At 42.4% G+C, this 17,258-nt stretch overlaps 1 protein-coding gene across 2 annotated transcripts in view; it reads right to left on the minus strand.

Moving 5' to 3' along the window:
* prkcab (protein kinase C, alpha, b) overlaps positions 1 to 17,258 on the minus strand; it is an 85,895-nt gene that overhangs the window by 10,697 nt on the left and 57,940 nt on the right. The window contains exons 5-11 of one of the 2 annotated variants that reach the window (XM_031872099.1): positions 14,815 to 14,943; positions 6,617 to 6,773; positions 6,343 to 6,477; positions 4,831 to 4,924; positions 3,636 to 3,665; positions 774 to 914; positions 406 to 606 (exon numbers count right to left, since the gene is read on the minus strand). In XM_031872099.1, the coding sequence (XP_031727959.1) occupies positions 406 to 606; positions 774 to 914; positions 3,636 to 3,665; positions 4,831 to 4,924; positions 6,343 to 6,477; positions 6,617 to 6,773; positions 14,815 to 14,943 (887 nt within the window). The remainder of the gene's footprint in view (positions 1 to 405; positions 607 to 773; positions 915 to 3,635; positions 3,666 to 4,830; positions 4,925 to 6,342; positions 6,478 to 6,616; positions 6,774 to 14,814; positions 14,944 to 17,258) is intronic. The other variant, XM_031872100.1, reaches the window with a different exon arrangement.

The following is a 17,258-nucleotide window of genomic DNA, read 5'->3' on the forward strand; positions in this document are numbered from 1 at the left end:
CATGGTCTATTCTTTCATGCTGCAGTCTCCTCATGTACCTGTATTATAAGTCAGCCAGCTTTGATCAGTAAATGTCATTTTTATTAAAGACCCCTTGAGTCATCCTGTCTACGCACAGAGTTGACGTCATACTGGAGACTTCGTATTCAAGGGTGGCCTCAGCTCAGTATCAATTTTCTCTGCAGGGGCACCGGTGAGAGAGTGTGAATAAATGTAAGTAGAAAAAGGCAAATACAGCCGTGGACAAACATTCGGTTTTAAATGTCAGAGAGAGAGAGAGACGGCTGTGGAAGGACTGGTGAGGGAGCACAATAGCACCCTTTAATTGAATTTAAGTGATATTTTATTGTGTGTCTGTGCAGTTCTGCAGCAGTGCAGGAAGTATACGTATTTAAAAAAGTAGCCGTGACTTTGGCTGAAGTTTTCACACACCACAGTCTGGAAGCAGGAGTGGAGCAGCGTGAGGAAGGGCGGTTTGTCTCTCTGGGCCAAGACCCTCTTCTCCACCATCGTACATTCAACGTCGTCGTCCTGGATCACAACGTCTTTCTTCAGGATCTTGATGGCGTACAGCTCCTCTGTCGACTTCATCTCTGCCAGCATCACCTGCGGTTGACGAAGACACCGCAGGTCAATGGTCACAATGAAACTAAGAGATTATGGACTTTTGGAACAGCAAACAAATGCGGACTATCGGGCGTTCTTCTGTCATATTTAAAGCGCTGCAATGATCTTTTAGCCTTTATATTACGTCTGCAGTCTCGGGCTCCCACCTTGCCAAAGCTGCCCTTCCCCAGCAGGGCCAGGAAGTTGAAGTCGTTCAGTCGGATCCGGTCCATGTTACTCGAGGGCAGGCTGAACCGCCGGTGGTCTGACGGCGTGATCACCTTCTTACCGTGGCCCAGCTTGGCTTTCTGTGCAAAGTTGAAAATGGTATTAAAGCAAACAGTATATTCATTATCTATATGTCATTTTATCTACACAGTGTGTTTAGCATTAACAAATAAAGCAAATATTAATGAAAATAATTAGGAGTGGACATGGAGCGCTTAGTCAGTTGTCATGCTGGTGTCTAACAGCTGGTCTGGAGTCAGATGTTCACATCTGGCTTTTACAGAGAGCGGATCAGAGAGTGCCACACGAAGCAGGACTTAATCAGCGGTTGCTTCATTTTGAAGGATGTGTGCTGGTCAGCTATTACTCACAGAAGGATTGTGTGTCGTTCTGCTGCTTAACTCGAGATCATACAAACTGAAAACACATTAACAAATGATAACGTAATGAACACAAAAGCATTTTTAAATGTAGTAAAAATATCTCTCTAAATGGGTCGGAAATGCAAGAACCCAAAAATGACATAAATGAATGATGAAGTGAAACTAAAATATATTTATTGCATCATTAATTAGAAATAAAAATGTAAAAGGTAGTATAACAGGATGTATTATTGACGTTACGTGATCTTTTATATTTTCAATCCCATTCACAATATTTTGACTATATTTTGCATGCTGGCTCATTAATTTAAATTCTAATACACGATTAATAAATCTTGTAATTGTTTAGCAGTTATTGTGTTCCCATTTGCTACAAGGTGCCACGATGGACGCATCTCTCGCATGTTACATTCTATTCAAGGCAGAAATCAAGCATCTCTACTCTTTTTCTATTTTTTATGTTGAGAGAACGTAGTGAGCTGTTTTTTTCCCCGCTGACATGCCAGACATCCTCACAGATAATCAGCAGGATGGGCGGTAAGCAGGGGGTGCCAGCGTTGCAAAGGTTCCCTGATGTTATAATGACTGTCCTGCCAGGCGTCTTTGAGCAAAAAGGGCAATTAGGACTCTGCCAGCTCCCATCATGGCTGCTTCGTGTTGTCTGTTTCTGTCAGATAGAGAAAACAGGCAACCGACGGGTGCACACCAACCATTTCTCTATTCTTAGCTCAATGCTGTAATATGCTCAAAATAACAACTACCACATGTTTGACACCAGGTTAGGCTAATTAAGAGCAGGATAATGTAAACATTAACAAGATGTGTCAGTTGTAGTTACAGAAGAGAGACTGTGGGGGAGAGTTTTCGTTTGACCCATCCTGCTTCCAGGGTCCAGTAATTCATTTCAGTTAATTGATTTCACCTGGCAGCGCAGGTGCGACTGATTCCCGGAGGAGGCACGTGTGCATAAACCAGGCAGGAACCTCTGCACCTTACAGGTTTGTAGCCGGCTTTCTAAAGGCACACTTTTATAACAGATAAATACGTTTACATAATGGTACAGTGATGGGGGTACAGATATGACTTGATGACGATTTTCAAATGTCATTGATTGATAGTTTGTTGTGGCTTTCTTCATCATGGCTGTGGTTTATGGTTCCTAACCCAACCCCCAAACAAATCTTACTTAAAAATATGATCATTTTTTCTGTCTTTTCTTTCATTATTACTTATTTAAGCAAAATACTCTTCGTCTGGCATTGAAAACCCTCCAAAGGAAAATACTTTTTGATTTTACTGCCGTCTGTATTTTTAGGGATCACAACCCCAAAAAGCCGGTTCCCTACTGACATAAACACTACGTGAGCGCTGCTGGAAGAGTCAAACGGATATTTTTGTGCATGTCAACACTGCACAGGAAAGTTTTTACATACTAGCACACATTTGAATAATGGTGTGGTGCTGTGCTTAATTTGATTGCTGTAACTTGCAGTAGTTGTTCTCGTCACCCTTACCATCTGCTGGTTTTTTAAACACGGAACATTTACATAAACTGTACACGTCTAACATTTCACATCATGAACAATCCCTGAAAAAACAACACATCAACTTTTGTCAACACAACAAAAAGTTTGAACAGTTCTGTCAGAGTGGCGACAGAAAGTTGAATCAAACACAGAGTGCAGCCACACAACAGTCTTATAATATTATAACACTGCCATCGCGTGGAGGGATTTGGCATGCACACCAAGAACAGCAAGAACCTGCCTGTGTGTGCTTTCATTCACACATTTACAGTGCACAAGTGTCCAACCATGCTTCCTGCCTTCTATAGTCCGGACCGAAGTCAGACTAGTAGAGGGAGGACTGTGGACCACACTCTCAGCCAATGAGGAGCGGGTGTTAATGCTCTCTTGGCCAATGACAGAAAGTGGTAAAGATGACGACACCAACATCGGCCTGACTGGTGCACAAATTTACTAACAATGCTGCGTGGTGTTTGTGTGTAGGGTAGGGAGCAGGTATGTAAAAGCTGTTTTTTTTGAGCTGGAGGAACACCAGCTGTTTTCCTGCTGCAAATCCGACTTTGCTGATGCTGACCGTTGCAGCAGATGCTGCTTCAAAATCCTCTAAATGTTTGACTGGAATGTTCCTTTGTAACCTCCTTTAATAGCGTGTTTAGATGCGTTATTAAGCGTGAGATGGAAAGGAGGAGAGAGTTAGTGTCTACGCGTGTGAGAGGAGGAGAGGAGAAATGTGTGTACGACAGCAATCTGGTTCAACTTTATGCCATTGAGAGCTTTTGTTAGTAAATCGGATTCATTTGTGGAAGCCCAGCAGAGATCCACAAATAATCCCAACACGGTAAGTAAAGTGAGCGTGATGCAGAAATAGAGACGGAGCAGGCAGAAGAGCTACCTTGAGATAGTGGATATTTAACTGGCAGGCCTAGAAGAAAGAAGAAACTCACGTATTAGTGCAGTCAAAGGTTAGTGTGTGTGTGTGTGTGTGTGTGTGTGTGTGTGTGTGTGTGTGTGTGTGTGTGTGTGTGTGTGTGTGTGTGTGTGTGTGTGTGTGTGCTGGGAAAATATAAATGTGGACAGATTTGATGAGTCATTACTATTTATCCGTTAACAATAAAACGATCACAGCCATCACTAGGAAACAGAGTGCATCCTTTTCTGTCACATCTGGCCGCAATGTCTGCATCTCGACCCAGTTTCCACAGCAACTGCACAGCTGTGTGAAGACGCTATCGCCTCGGAGGAAAGTCAAGGTCAGCGTTGCACATTATGGAGAGAAACGGAAAATTAAAAACGAGGAGACTCGGCGTCTTGAGGACTGCTGTAAGGAGATGATATTTACGCTCCGTATTAAAACACCTGTACGCACACACGGAGCTGGACTTTAATGAAACCGCCCTCGCTCAGTTGAAACCAAAACGTCTGTGCTCGTGTTTGTATTGCAACGATTAATATATCAGCCAGCTTCTATACTACTGCATGATAGTGATATGGACGTGAAGAGGTTGTGAGCTTTATTTAAAGCACAGTTGTTTTTATGTGTTGCTATAACAGAAACCTCACTGCAGCAGACGGACCGGCCACTAGAGAGCAAGAGTTAGCTGCACTGAAGGTTTCTTTAGATTAGGTTACATTTAAAAACTTAAAAGACCACGCCAGTGGTTTTACATTTTTGCTTGACTTCAAACGATACAATGCTGCCAAACATTTTTAAAGCAAATGATAGTGTTTTTGAGTTTTGAATGCCATTTTTCAGCCAGTTATTCATTTTGAAGTGAAACAACCACAAAGTCTCAAAAAACCTGCTTGGAAGAAAATGTTACGACATTAAACTTTTATTACATTATTTAAATTAATGCCTCACATTATCATCAGCAGAGTACACAATGAGTATGCACTTACAACTATAAACAATTTGACAGCAATGAACTTGTACAGTAAAAATAAATGTGGTCGGAAAAATAAGACCAAACTGCTCAAATTAATAATAAAAAAGATGAAATATTGAGCAACAGTGCCAGTTTACCGTGGTGACAGAAGGGAAGAAGCATTGTGGTTTTATTGAACGTTACGTTTTTAGTTGACCTCACCTCAAACTTCTGCCTGAGCTCCAGGTTGACGTCGTCCATCTCAGGGATGGGAACATTGTAATACTCTCCCTCCTCCTGGTTCAGCAACTTGTACCTGATGGAGGCAACAAAAAAAGATGGAGAAAAGTGAATCTATATTTGATCTACTTTCCATTGAATAAATCATCCGTGCATCTCTCCCCCGGTTCACCCACACAGCAAGAAAACTTAACATCTCTGCACCACTTCAATCATCTGATTCCTCTCCTTTTTGAGTGTTTTGCAGGTCTGCTCCCGTCAGCAGAGCCAACTAGACACCATCTCTAATGTACACATCCTCTGGCCACTTGTCTAATGATCTGGAATATACAGCAGACAAACACACACACAGGAGCAGAGCTACATGTGTATGCACAGCTATTTCCTGAAGCTCTGTGACTGTGCACAAAGCAGCAGTCAATCAGGCTCGGTTTGGGCTAGCTGGCGGCGGGTATGCTAACATGGCGCCGTGGCGTGAGCGTGTGTTTATCACTGTGAGACAAAGCAGGCAGACAAAGACAGAGAGACGAGGAAATGACGCCGACAGGTGCTTTTTCTTAACATGAATGGAGTCGGCGACATTTATGTCTGCGCACGGTGTGCTGCTGTGAAACAGTGACGTTGGTTGGTCGGTGGCCAGTATAGTGTCAAGTTAACACCATGGCAGACTGCAGCAACCACGTTTACTTACTGTTATGTCATTCCTGCTTCTGACTAGAAAACAACGTGTTAAAGGACCAATTGTTAGCTGTGTTAAAAGTCCTTTAAAGACCTTTTACATACATGTGAATAGACACCTTTACTGAGCTGTATTTATAGTATGATAAGAACACACAGCCAGGTCTGAGCTTGGAATGAAGATTTTACAATGCAATGAATCCACCGGACTAGTGTTTGATATTCATTCATCATCTTTGTTACACCCACTGCCTTTCCTTTGGCCTCTTTTTGGAAATGAGCTGTCTCTCTCTGTGTTTCAGGCCTGCCACGCCCTCCCGTCAGTGCCTGGAGCACCCACACCATTTGGCCTTTTGAGCTGTGTGTTGGCTGCTGTGAGCTTAGTCGTACTGCTGAAACTCTGTTTTTGATATCTTCCTGATACAGCTCTGTCCTTTGTCTTGGCTGGCTAGTTGGTAGAAATGCTTTGTTTAACCAGTCTGTGTCACTTTGGGGAAGCTTTGTACGTAATAAAGGTTATAAAACCAATCCGAGCAACACGCACTGTATATACTACCAGAATATTAACGGAAGATTAGTTTAATCACAGTTGTAGCAATACCAGTAGTGACACTGGTACAATACTTTGCATGCAGGTTACTCTGCTTGACTGTTTTACATACAAAGCGTGTTGCACTGCGCTGTATAAAAGCAGCATGTAATGTCAATCTGATTTCTTTGCTGGCTGGCTGTGACAACTTCCTGACAGCAGCTGATGTTTTGGAGAATGTGAAACATTCCCCCTTGTAAGTGAAAGGGACTAAAAAGACAACCCACCATCCACAGTTGGGAGCTTTGATGAGCTCGGACACTCCAAACGACATGGAGCCCATGAAGTCGTTGCGGGTGGTTCGGTCCCAATCCCACACCTCAATGGACAGCCGGCGGTCCTTATCTGATGCTTTGAGCTTACTGAATAACACACACACACACACACAGGAGAAAAGGTAACATGTAAGGAGACTGCAAGAATAAAACGAGTCCTTAAAACGTCTCCTTCAGATCTACTTTCACTTCGTAACCTTGCATCGTAAAGTGATCATTAACTCACAAGCTGAAGGACTCGTTCCAGCAGGGGTTGAGAGAGGAACGGATGGTTCTGGTCTTCTGTTTGGTCTCGTTCTTTGGGTCGGGGATGAGCTTGAGTTTAACATAAGGATCCGATAGACCATTTGGATCCATAGGGATCAGGTTCCTGGCTTCACCCACTAGAAGATGGAAGAGAAGATAGGGGGAGAAAGTGTAACCATATATGTGTGTGTGTGTGTGTGTGTGTGTGTGTGTGTGTTTGAGCCACGAGCCAAAATCGGATACTTCATGACTCCACACTGACTCGGGGGTTAAAATGCACAGAGATGGGGCAGTGAGTCCCTCCGAGGTCTGACAGCAAAGATATGAGCTTCAGTCCAAGCTGAATTATCTCTCTGTACTACACATGTGTGGATTACATCACACAAGTCTTTTGCAAGTTACAGACCATAATGTGTAGCATTGAGGATTTGGCTGGCCAGATTTGTAGTCTCATTTAATTCTTCAAACATACTTCATTTATTTAGGTAAAGTCCAGAGTTAAAATGCTTGTGCTTTGTGGCAACTGATAAGTTTGGCTTCTTAATTGGAGGAAAAATTGTTCATGTTTCTAACTAAGGCATTGAAAAAGTGTATGTCACAGTTTTGGCTCATGCCCTGTGACTCTTTGTGTTAAGACCGGACTGTCATACATCTTTCTGTACAGTTTTGATCTGTTTTTATACTTTTTAATGTTTTCCATTCAGGTTTAGTGATTCCTGCATTTATTTTGAAGTTAACTCCTCGTGTGTCTTGTTTTGTTTTGCCTCCTGCCTTTGTGATTGTCTGCAGAGAGATACATTGATAGTCAGCAGAGGTGGGACCAAGTCATTGTTTTGTGAGTCCCAAGTCTTCGCACTCAGGCCATGAGTCAAGTCCTAAATCCTAAACTTTTAGTTGTGAGACATTATGCGCTCCGGCTGTAATTATCTGCTTATTTTTCATACATGGAACAAAATTATCTTTGGTGTCAATTCTTCCAACTGCCACTCAGTAACGTAAAATTAGTTTCTCATGTTGTTTTTTTTGGCCTCTCCCCTGAGATGATTTGACAAAGGGAACGAAGAGGGAATGACACTCAGGTGAGGAGGTGGGCGGGGCCAGGCAGAGCTGATTAGGAAAGTGGGAACAGGTGTGTACAGGTAGGGAGGTAACCAGGACTGGCAAGAGAGTCTGAGGGCATCTAGTGGAGGGTTTGAGACTGGCAGGTCTGGGGAGCGAGAGCACTGCATGTGACCTGAGGGATAAGTGAGCAGGCAAAACAACCAATTATCCAGAAAGTCCCGTGGCACAGATCTGTGTTTCTGTCCTCAGTCACTCAGCTAATGGCTCATCAAATCAGACACCACATACGCTGACATGCTGGGAAGCAAAACATACTGTCAAAATTCACTTGTGAAACTGCACCAACTGGTTTATAATGCCGGTGGGTGTTAGGGCGCACGCAAACAACTGCAAAATCACACTCTCACTAAAAGAGTTTCTCACACATGCTGTTGTGAAACAAGTAAACTACACTCTTCTTCATCGTAGTGCTCTCTATCTAATGTTCAGGCAACAAGTGAGCAGATAATGTGAGGGAGGAGAGACGTTTCCCTGTGTGATAACTGACAAATGGAAAAAAGGAGTATGGTTACATAGCAACAGGAGGAGGGGGACGGGGGGGAGACGGGGTGGCATGAGTATGCCATTTTCACCATGGCGACAGCATCTACTGTAAGTGGCCAATGGGCCGACTCCAGCGCTGCCCCACTTGGCAACATCACATGAACGCGCAAATAAATGTCATTATTTAAGCAACGACTGAAGAGAAAAGAAAGAAAATCTAAAATCAATCAGAAGTTTGAGTGAAAACGCCAGAAAACTATAAGAGACAGAGAGCAGAAACCAGATATCACAATATCTCCTGTTTATCAGCTCCAACATCCCCACTCTGCATATTTTAATGCAATCCCACAGAGTGAAGAAGGAGAAAGACAAAGCTGTAATCTGAATGTTTCATGGAGTCAGTGTGAACTTTCACACAAGGACTCGTTCGCTTCTTCATTAAAACACCATGAACATCGAACGGCTGAATGCAAAGCAAACGTTAGAAAGGAAGCGTGATGTACACAGATCGTTTAGTTCTGTGTTGGTGAGATTTAGTCTGATTTTGACATTTATCTGTTCCTCGCTGTGTGTGAGAGTAAGGTTAGTAAGAAAATGCTTTTAAGGGATAAAAAGTTATGAATTATGAAAAGAAAACTCGCTAGCGGAATAAAAACAATGATGGAACAGAAACAAAGACAAGTTAAGAGGATTAGTGGATTCATTGATGAGTGAAATGATAGAAAATACTAAACAGCAAATATTTTGATTATCAATTAATCATCTAAGTCCTAAGGGGAAAATGCCTCAAATCTAATTTGCTGGTTTTCTCAGTTTTCTCAGATATTAGAAATTAGGATTTTCTATTTTGGTCATTTTTCTTCGGTTGGTGGGAATTACTTTATCAAACACTCTCCCAAAAAGAATGAATGGCGACAAATAAGCTCTAAATCTTCATCTTCATCACTGAGTGAAGAGAGGAGACGGAGAAAAGAAGAGATGAAAAACATTTATTTATGCAGAAATGTGAATTAAAATACGAGCATTATGCTTTAAATTAAATCATAATATAGTAAAAAGCATGCAGGATAATGAAGTAGTAATGCTGTAATATTTCTCGTCAGCTTCACATTTTGTCATGCTCATCCCGTGTCATGCAGCAGAGGGCAGTCTCTCACTGAGTTGTGTATCTGACACAAGAAGCCAGAGTCAGACGCTGTTACCTTGTTCATGAATGTGTTGCTTCAACCACATTGTTCACTCCTCATCCAATACAACATCTCAGCTACAGTAATCTCTCTCTCTCTCTCTGTCTCTCGCTCGCCCACAAGCCTACACACACACACACACACACACACACATACACACAAAATGAAGTAAGAGGAGCAGAAGGAAAATCTCAGCATCCCACGTTCTCATCTAAATCCTCCGCTGGCTGTGGCAGCGTAAAAGGCATCAGTCACTTCCATGGCAACGCTGGCGCCAAACAATGCCAATGCAACTTCAACACGCCTGTAAACACACTATTGGGTCAAACACACACACACACACGCACACACACACACACACACACAATGAAACATCATCAGCAGTGATCAAGGACCATCTCTACTGTCTGTGGTTGCTTAGATACAACAAGAGCTGTTTTCCTTCTGTGTCCTCCTCTTGCTCCTCATGAGGTAGAAACCAATAAAATGAGATGTTAGTGCTCATGTGTGTTTTTGTCTCACTTGTTGTACAACACACATGACATAGAGGTAAAAAGCAGACAAACATGTGTTAACCCAACCCGAGGCTTCACTAATCCACCATCACTGAACACAAGCCTGCAGTTTTCATCACGCAAACATGCATCACGGGAGAAGCAAAACGACCAGCATGCATCTCCTCCTTTGTGCAAACCGTCGCACACTGAAGGACACAGGAGTGAAAATGTTCTGCCTTTTTACAAACAATACAGCACAATAAGAAAGTGCACTGGCACTTAGAGGAGACTTTTAGAGCCTGGATCCTTTGTTTTTTGGAGATAATGAATGACAAAGTTCAAGTCCTCTCTTCTCCAAAATGCTTATTTATTGTCTTATATCTCAGATAATTTCTCCAAAGTGCTGAGTGTTATTTCCCTGCACTTACAGAACAACTGAAGATAATAAGGCTGAGCTGAAACTTGCGTCCGCACAAAGACAGTTAACCATTTCCTGTGATACTTTTTTCTTAATGATATTCTTATGAAAACACACATCCAAGCTCACAGTATCTCCTGTATCTGAGCTGAATGTCTGCTTAACAACAAAAAAATATGCCACAGCAAAACAAAAATCACATATCATTTGGATCCCAGGGCGGGTGCGTGCAGGGGCTGCAGTGGGCCGACAGAGTAATCTCCCGAAAAAGGCTTTTAAATTCAAATGTGTTGTTGCATAACAATGCCATGTGCAACCAATGAATGCCTGATAATCTGAAGGGGAAAGCTGCACGGCCAAACGGAAGCTGGATGGATCCCCGCAGTGCACTGTCAGGGATCTGGACACACACACACACACTCACACTCACACACACACACACACACACAGTGGAGGGAGAAAATAATATTAGGGTTTCTATTTGTGGTTGTGGTCAGTTAAAGGAAGTGGAATCAGAAAATTCAACAAAGGCCTAACTTAAGAAGGAAATGTTCACTGATACTAAGTGAGACATGAGTGGTGCTTTATAGTTCTTTGTACATTTCCACCCACACTCCCTTCATTCAAGATTCATTGAGCACATTTTTAAGTGAATTATTGAAAGGCCTGTAGGATAATGACTCGATACAAACACAACTGTTGTTTTATGCAGAAATTGACATTTTTATTATTTTTTTTAAAATATATTTGTCAGCAGTTGACTGTTCCCTAACCGTCCCCCGAACAAAGAATGAAAGAAATCAATAAGTAAATACTTAATTAAATATATAATAAATATAATATTGATTGTGATGTGATTACGAATGCATAGGATTGTTTTGTATCATTCAAGATCTGTTCATGCTGTTATAGTTGTTGACACAATCAAATTCTTAAAATTTTTCAAATGTTTTGCTGAAAACTATATTTATAAAATAAAACAAAATATAAAATAATTGTAAAACACAACGTAATCACAATTTCTGCATATAGGACAACACAGACAAATCAGATACAGAGACACATACAGTAAATGTGATCCTCGTAGTCGACAAAAGCCTCTTAGAATTAAAAGCCTAATATATAAAAGGAAGCCTTTATGTGCACAACAGGCCTGATGGTGGAGTCAGTTGTTGTTAGTTGAGGAGAAAAATAAAAAGTCATTGTTCCTCACCGTGCTTCAAACCTGAGGCGAACATGTCAGCATTGGGAAATCTCACCCTGAGTCAACCGCTGTGTGCTTGTCCCGGTCCTCAGATGCCCTGTGAGTGTGTGTGTGTGTGTGTGTGTGTGTGTGTGTGTGTGTGTGTGTGTGCATGTGGGCAGATTATGGAGGGTCGTTTGCATGTTTGTCTTTTCTTAAAGCTCCAGAATAAACCTCGGCTCATGCCCGCAGGTTGCTTATGTCACTTTCGCTAAAAGAGACGTTGATCATGAAGACGAGTAAAGAGGAGGATGAAAGAGGTAATTAGCGGAAAAAAAGAGAGTGAGGAACAAACAAGGTATAGATGAAGATGATGAGAGACTGAGGATGTAGTAGAAGAAGAAGAACATTGGAGCCAGAGGGGAAAGGACCAGTCACCCAACTGGTTTCAGCTGGTCGGAAAAGAGAGGACGATAGAAAAAAAAGGACAGATGTTGATGTCTCATTGAGGAAGAAAAGGAAGGAGGAGGACTGAATGGACAGGAGCGCAGCAGGAGGAAGACATGCTGCGGTCTCGAAGGAACAGGTAGAAGATGATAACAGGAAATGTCAATATAGGAAGAAGGGATGGAGAGGAGAGATAAAGGGAAGAAAGGAGAGGAGGGTGGTTACAGAGAGGAAGAGGGGGGGGGGAGAGAGAGAGAGAGAGCCCAGGATATGTGTCTGTTTTCATGGCTGGAAAGATTTAATCAAGTTCACATCGGAGCGGTGAACCACAAAGGCCCGCCACTTGTCTGTGGGAGCCGGAGGGGAGCCGGAGAACAAGCTGAGGCTTCACTGTTCAGACCGCTGCCATTTGAGAGGAGGGAAAAAAAACAAAAAACAGTGCAGAACATACACTTCCACTGTCGTCTAACCCTCCTGCGCTGTTCTCCGTATCGCCCTTCATCTTCTTTCCTCTGTCAATCACAGCCCATGCTGTGTCTCAACTGATCCTTCACTATCACAGACGTTTACGTCTGATTTTCTATCCTTTTAATTTAATCTGCATACTTAAAAGCACAATGAGTAGGATAAAGTGGCTTTCTCCCGCTGGCGACTTTGACATCAAATCCTACTCATTATGCCTTTAAAGCTACACTGGTCAATATTTTTATATTACCAATGGATGAAATCACTGTGTAATGCGACTCACTCATAGTGATGAACCCATTTTAGCATCTTTCAGCTCATTGTTTTGGTTTTCTGCTGTTCTGATTCAGTCTCACCACGTTTGTCAAGATCATTTCAAACAGCAGGCAGCTAGAGAAAACAAATCTCTGTACAATATACCAAACAGTAGACAGACAAAGTTGGCAACAAGCTGGTGAACACAGTGGAGCGTTTAGCAGCTTAAGAGCCAGATATTTCTATAATGTTTGTTCCAAATTAGCCCTGAAATATTCATGAAACCAACGTGACATCAGGACCGCACAGCTGCGCAGAGTCGCAGGCAGCAACGAAACGTAGCGTGGTGCAACTTTTCACCTGTTGATACTTCACTCACAGCAATATGAGTAACCTCTTCATAATTTAAAGATAACTTAAAGCTATAAGGAGGCATGTCATGCAATCATGAATAGAATTCAAACCCTTAGTTCACCCTAAGTGCTACAAATATTTGTACTTAATTGTACTCATTCCTGCTTGTGGCGTGTGATGATTTGCCTTTTTGTCTTTCTCCAAATTACCATTATCTTTAAAAATCACATACTCACTTAAGAAATGATCAGTGTCAATATTAGTATTGGTATCAGTATTGCACTACTGCTGAGCTTACTGTTGACACAGTGTGAAGCGACACTTTCATAAACACTGGAGCGCTGCTGGGTGTTTTGTGTGCGTGTGTGTACGCATGCAAATCAAGGCCAACACGAGAGCGCACATCAATCAAACGTCTCTCCGTGAACGTCTCCCCGTTCACTTTCAGCTGCGTCCATTCAGCCCGATCTGAAAGGACTGAGGTAACCATGCCGACGAGACCGCCGCCGTCAAATTAGGCCTTGTTTCCTCGCTCTCGCCGACGGTGGTCGTCACTTCACAACAAGGACATAAAACAGGACATGTGACTGACAGCGAGATCGGACACTCCTCAGCAGTAAGAGAGCTGGATGTTTTATGAATAAAAATATATAAAAGCAGAGTCAACAAATGCTGTAAGCTGACTGAGATTCCTTTCCCTGCTTATTTATTTCCATCTGGGTGACTATAAACAAACAAACACATTTTTATGAAAGCAATATATTTCCAAGTCAATCACATTCTAACCCGGCTGTAGCCGGAGGTTATTCCTGTTTGATCCCCACTGAGTTAAAAACACTTTATTGGCCTCAGCACTTGTAATGTTCCCTGACCACCGCTGTCTCGCCATGTTTGTGTGTTTGTGTGTGCGACAGAGAAGTGAGCCGGCAGCCATCTCTCTCCCTGCCGACGGGGTTTTAACGCCGGTGAGTTGTCCACTCCAGGTGCTGCTGTTGACTGACAGGATAATTTAGAGGCGTTGAAAATACACCCACACACACACACACACACACGGGACATGCAGGTTATGAAGGCAGCCAGGACTTTTGTCATGCTGATGCAAGCTACATTGTTTTTAAAGTTCTCTGGAGGGTTTTTTATGTTTTTGTGAAGTTTGATTTTATCTTTAATTTGTTAAGTTTTTAAGTTGAAATTAGATTTGATTTCCTGTGGTTTCAGGTAAAAAACATCTGGAATCACATTATGCTTAATTCCCTGTGTGCAGTGGTCCTTGTCGTGTTTTAGGAAGTGACACATTTTTACGGATGTTTCTGTTATCATAATTTAGGAAGAGCAATATAGTCGGGGGTCACATGACCTTCAGTTTATGACTGCTGCCACTACCCAAAAATCACCTCACAGCCCCGCGCTGGTCCCGGGGATTTGGTTGATTTGGAAATGAAAGCTGGATTAGCTCAAAAAGTGCAGTTTAAGTCAGTTGACAGAGAAAAGCATCCTCAGCATCCTCTCAGTGTCCCTGAGTGAATGAGCGAGTGACCACTTAAAGCAAGTGTCTGGCTACAGGCAGAATAAACACAGTTTTTCTGAATAGATCATTAACAGAAGTCTAATTCACTCTTTGGAGCCCAAAGTTATAAATATCACTATAGAGATGTATTTCAATGGTCTGAACATCACTCACAGACGAGGGACCCTCTTGCTCACGTCACTCTGAGACTGACTGAAGGACTGTACAACACAAACATGCTGATAAAGAACGAGACCGACCTGTGACGTGTAGCCGGTCCAAGCTGACCTCGATCTTGAGGAAGAGGCGACCCCGACGCTCTGTGTGGTCCGTCCCACACAGGCTTGGCACGTTGACCACACACTGGTTGTGCACGTTCATGTCGCAGGCTGGAAAGAGACAGAATGTAGAGGTGTGTCGAGTTCATCTGCACGGGACTCTTTTTAGGATCTCGTCAGAACAGAGAAATGCACCGCTTTCTATAACTCCGTGCATTTGAGGGTGAATCATGCATATAAAAAGTTAGATTACACATTACGTTGAATTTTAAACTTTTAACAATGCAATTTGTGATGCACTTTTGCATGGAAAAAGCTCTGCCTCTGGTAGAAAATGTGCAAAAGTATAGTTGTGTGTTGTGTGATGGGGTGGGAGAAGAAAGCGTATTATTCCACAGAGATCTCAATGACATCAGAGTGAGCACAGGGAAACATTTTACAAGGAGCTTTGCCTTGAATTCACAAAACAATAATGAATACAAGATTAATACAATTAATGAATATTTTAAAACACCAACAAAAAGAGGACAGGGAGTTGGGGTTTTGTACTCAGTAAACCTGAACTTAAACCTAATGATCAATGAATTAAATTTGCGCTTTTGTACATTTATCAAAAAAGTGTATTTAAGTTTTATTAAAATAAAATATTAAATAAAATCAAGCTACTTGTAAGTAACGGTTTAGAGCACCTGACAAGTGATCACATGATGAATTATACGTAATTAGCCAATCAGATGCAAGGACTCATTGTAGTACCTTATTCTGCAAAAATGTTATCTTCTTTAAAAGTGAAGTTTCTTTCTCTGACATCTTTAATATCTCCACAAGCAATAACTAATATTTTTTTAAACAATATGTCTGTAATGGAAACAAAAATAAATCCAAACAGCAGGGAGGAGCTTTTGCTGCTGGTGGAGGTGACACATATAACAAGAGGGATTCAGTGCCACAATGACAATAACAGACGATGACGATAGTGATTGCAAACCAAATCAATTCCAGCTTTATTCTCGTCGTTTGCAACCTTGAGGAATACAGAAACAAAACAAATTTTGGGTTTTGCAGCTGCAAAAAACACATATTGCTTCAGATAACTTATTATTCATCGTGAGTCACCTCTGTTTCTGTACTGCAGCAATTTAAGACCTCCTCTTTTCAACCTAAGAGACGTCTGAGGTGACTAGGAGTAACAGATTATTACTTCCAAAATGTCATGTTTAGCTTGGTTTGATAGAGATCTTGAACTTTCAACGCTTTAACTTTTTAAAGCTGTGGGTCTGAGTCTGTTACTGAGCAACAGTCACACTGACTGTTTTCCTTTTGGACCCCAAAACAGATACACAAAAGGCTGCTGACCAAATGTGGCCAAAGATTTGTTTTGGAGACGTTTCAGTGCAAAAATGTCAATTTTAAATGAGTGAAGGCAGTAATTAAAAGAGCCACTGCTTTTCCTCAAAGGAGACATCATTAAATAATCGCCACATTAACTTAGAAATGATATAATCACTGTGAGTTGATGAGATCATCACAAATCAGTGGATTAGTAGCTTTCACTATCACACACACACACACACACACACACACACACACACACACACACACACACACACACACTTCGACAAAGTCGAACAGATGAGGGACCAGAGGGGAGAGGGAGAGTAAGCATGAGTTGTCCTCTTCCCCCTTATTCACTTTCTCTCAACCTCCTCCTTTCCTCCCCTCTCTACTTTCCGTCCTCCTCCCTCTTTCTGTCCTCTTCCATCCAACTATCCATTTATCCTGCTCTCTCCCCCTTTCCTCCCTCACCAGCAGGCAGGCTTGTCAGGCTGACATGCTGGGAGGAGACAAGGAGAGACGAGAGATGGGGAAGCAGCTTGTAATTGCGACGGCCTCCCCGCGTCAATTTGCTCTGGTGTGCTCCCATTACCATCTGCAACGAGGCCGCCACCAGAGACCCACAGATGGATGGACAGAGTAAGAGGAGGGGAGAAGGAGGGTGATGGATGGAGATAACGTGGAGTCAGGAGGGGACAGAGGAGGTAAAGTGAGGGATACAAAGGGGGAGGGACTAAATGGAAAAGGACATGAAAAGGACAAAAAGCATGATGTCGAGAAAAAGAGGGGAAAGGTGTGGGACAACAGAGAAAATAACTGGGAAATGAAAGAGAAGAAGTAAGGGGAAAAGGAGAATTAAAATGAGTGCAGGATGGGGGTCATACATGCAAAGAAAGAGGAGTTGATAGAGGAGTGTGGGTGGAAAGAATGGGAGCGCAGAGAGGACTCAGCAGGGCAGGACAGTGAATTCTGCCTGGGCTGCAGATGTGAGTAGTTCAGTACCAGTCTATTCCCATCTGTTCTCATTAGGGCCGACCAGCGCAGCACACACACACACACACACACACACACACACACACACACACACACAC

The sequence above is a fragment of the Anarrhichthys ocellatus genome, unplaced genomic scaffold, assembly GCF_004355925.1.
Source record: "Anarrhichthys ocellatus isolate YVR2014 unplaced genomic scaffold, GSC_Weel_1.0 scaffold62, whole genome shotgun sequence".
In the NCBI taxonomy this organism is placed as follows: Eukaryota; Metazoa; Chordata; class Actinopteri; order Perciformes; family Anarhichadidae; genus Anarrhichthys; species Anarrhichthys ocellatus.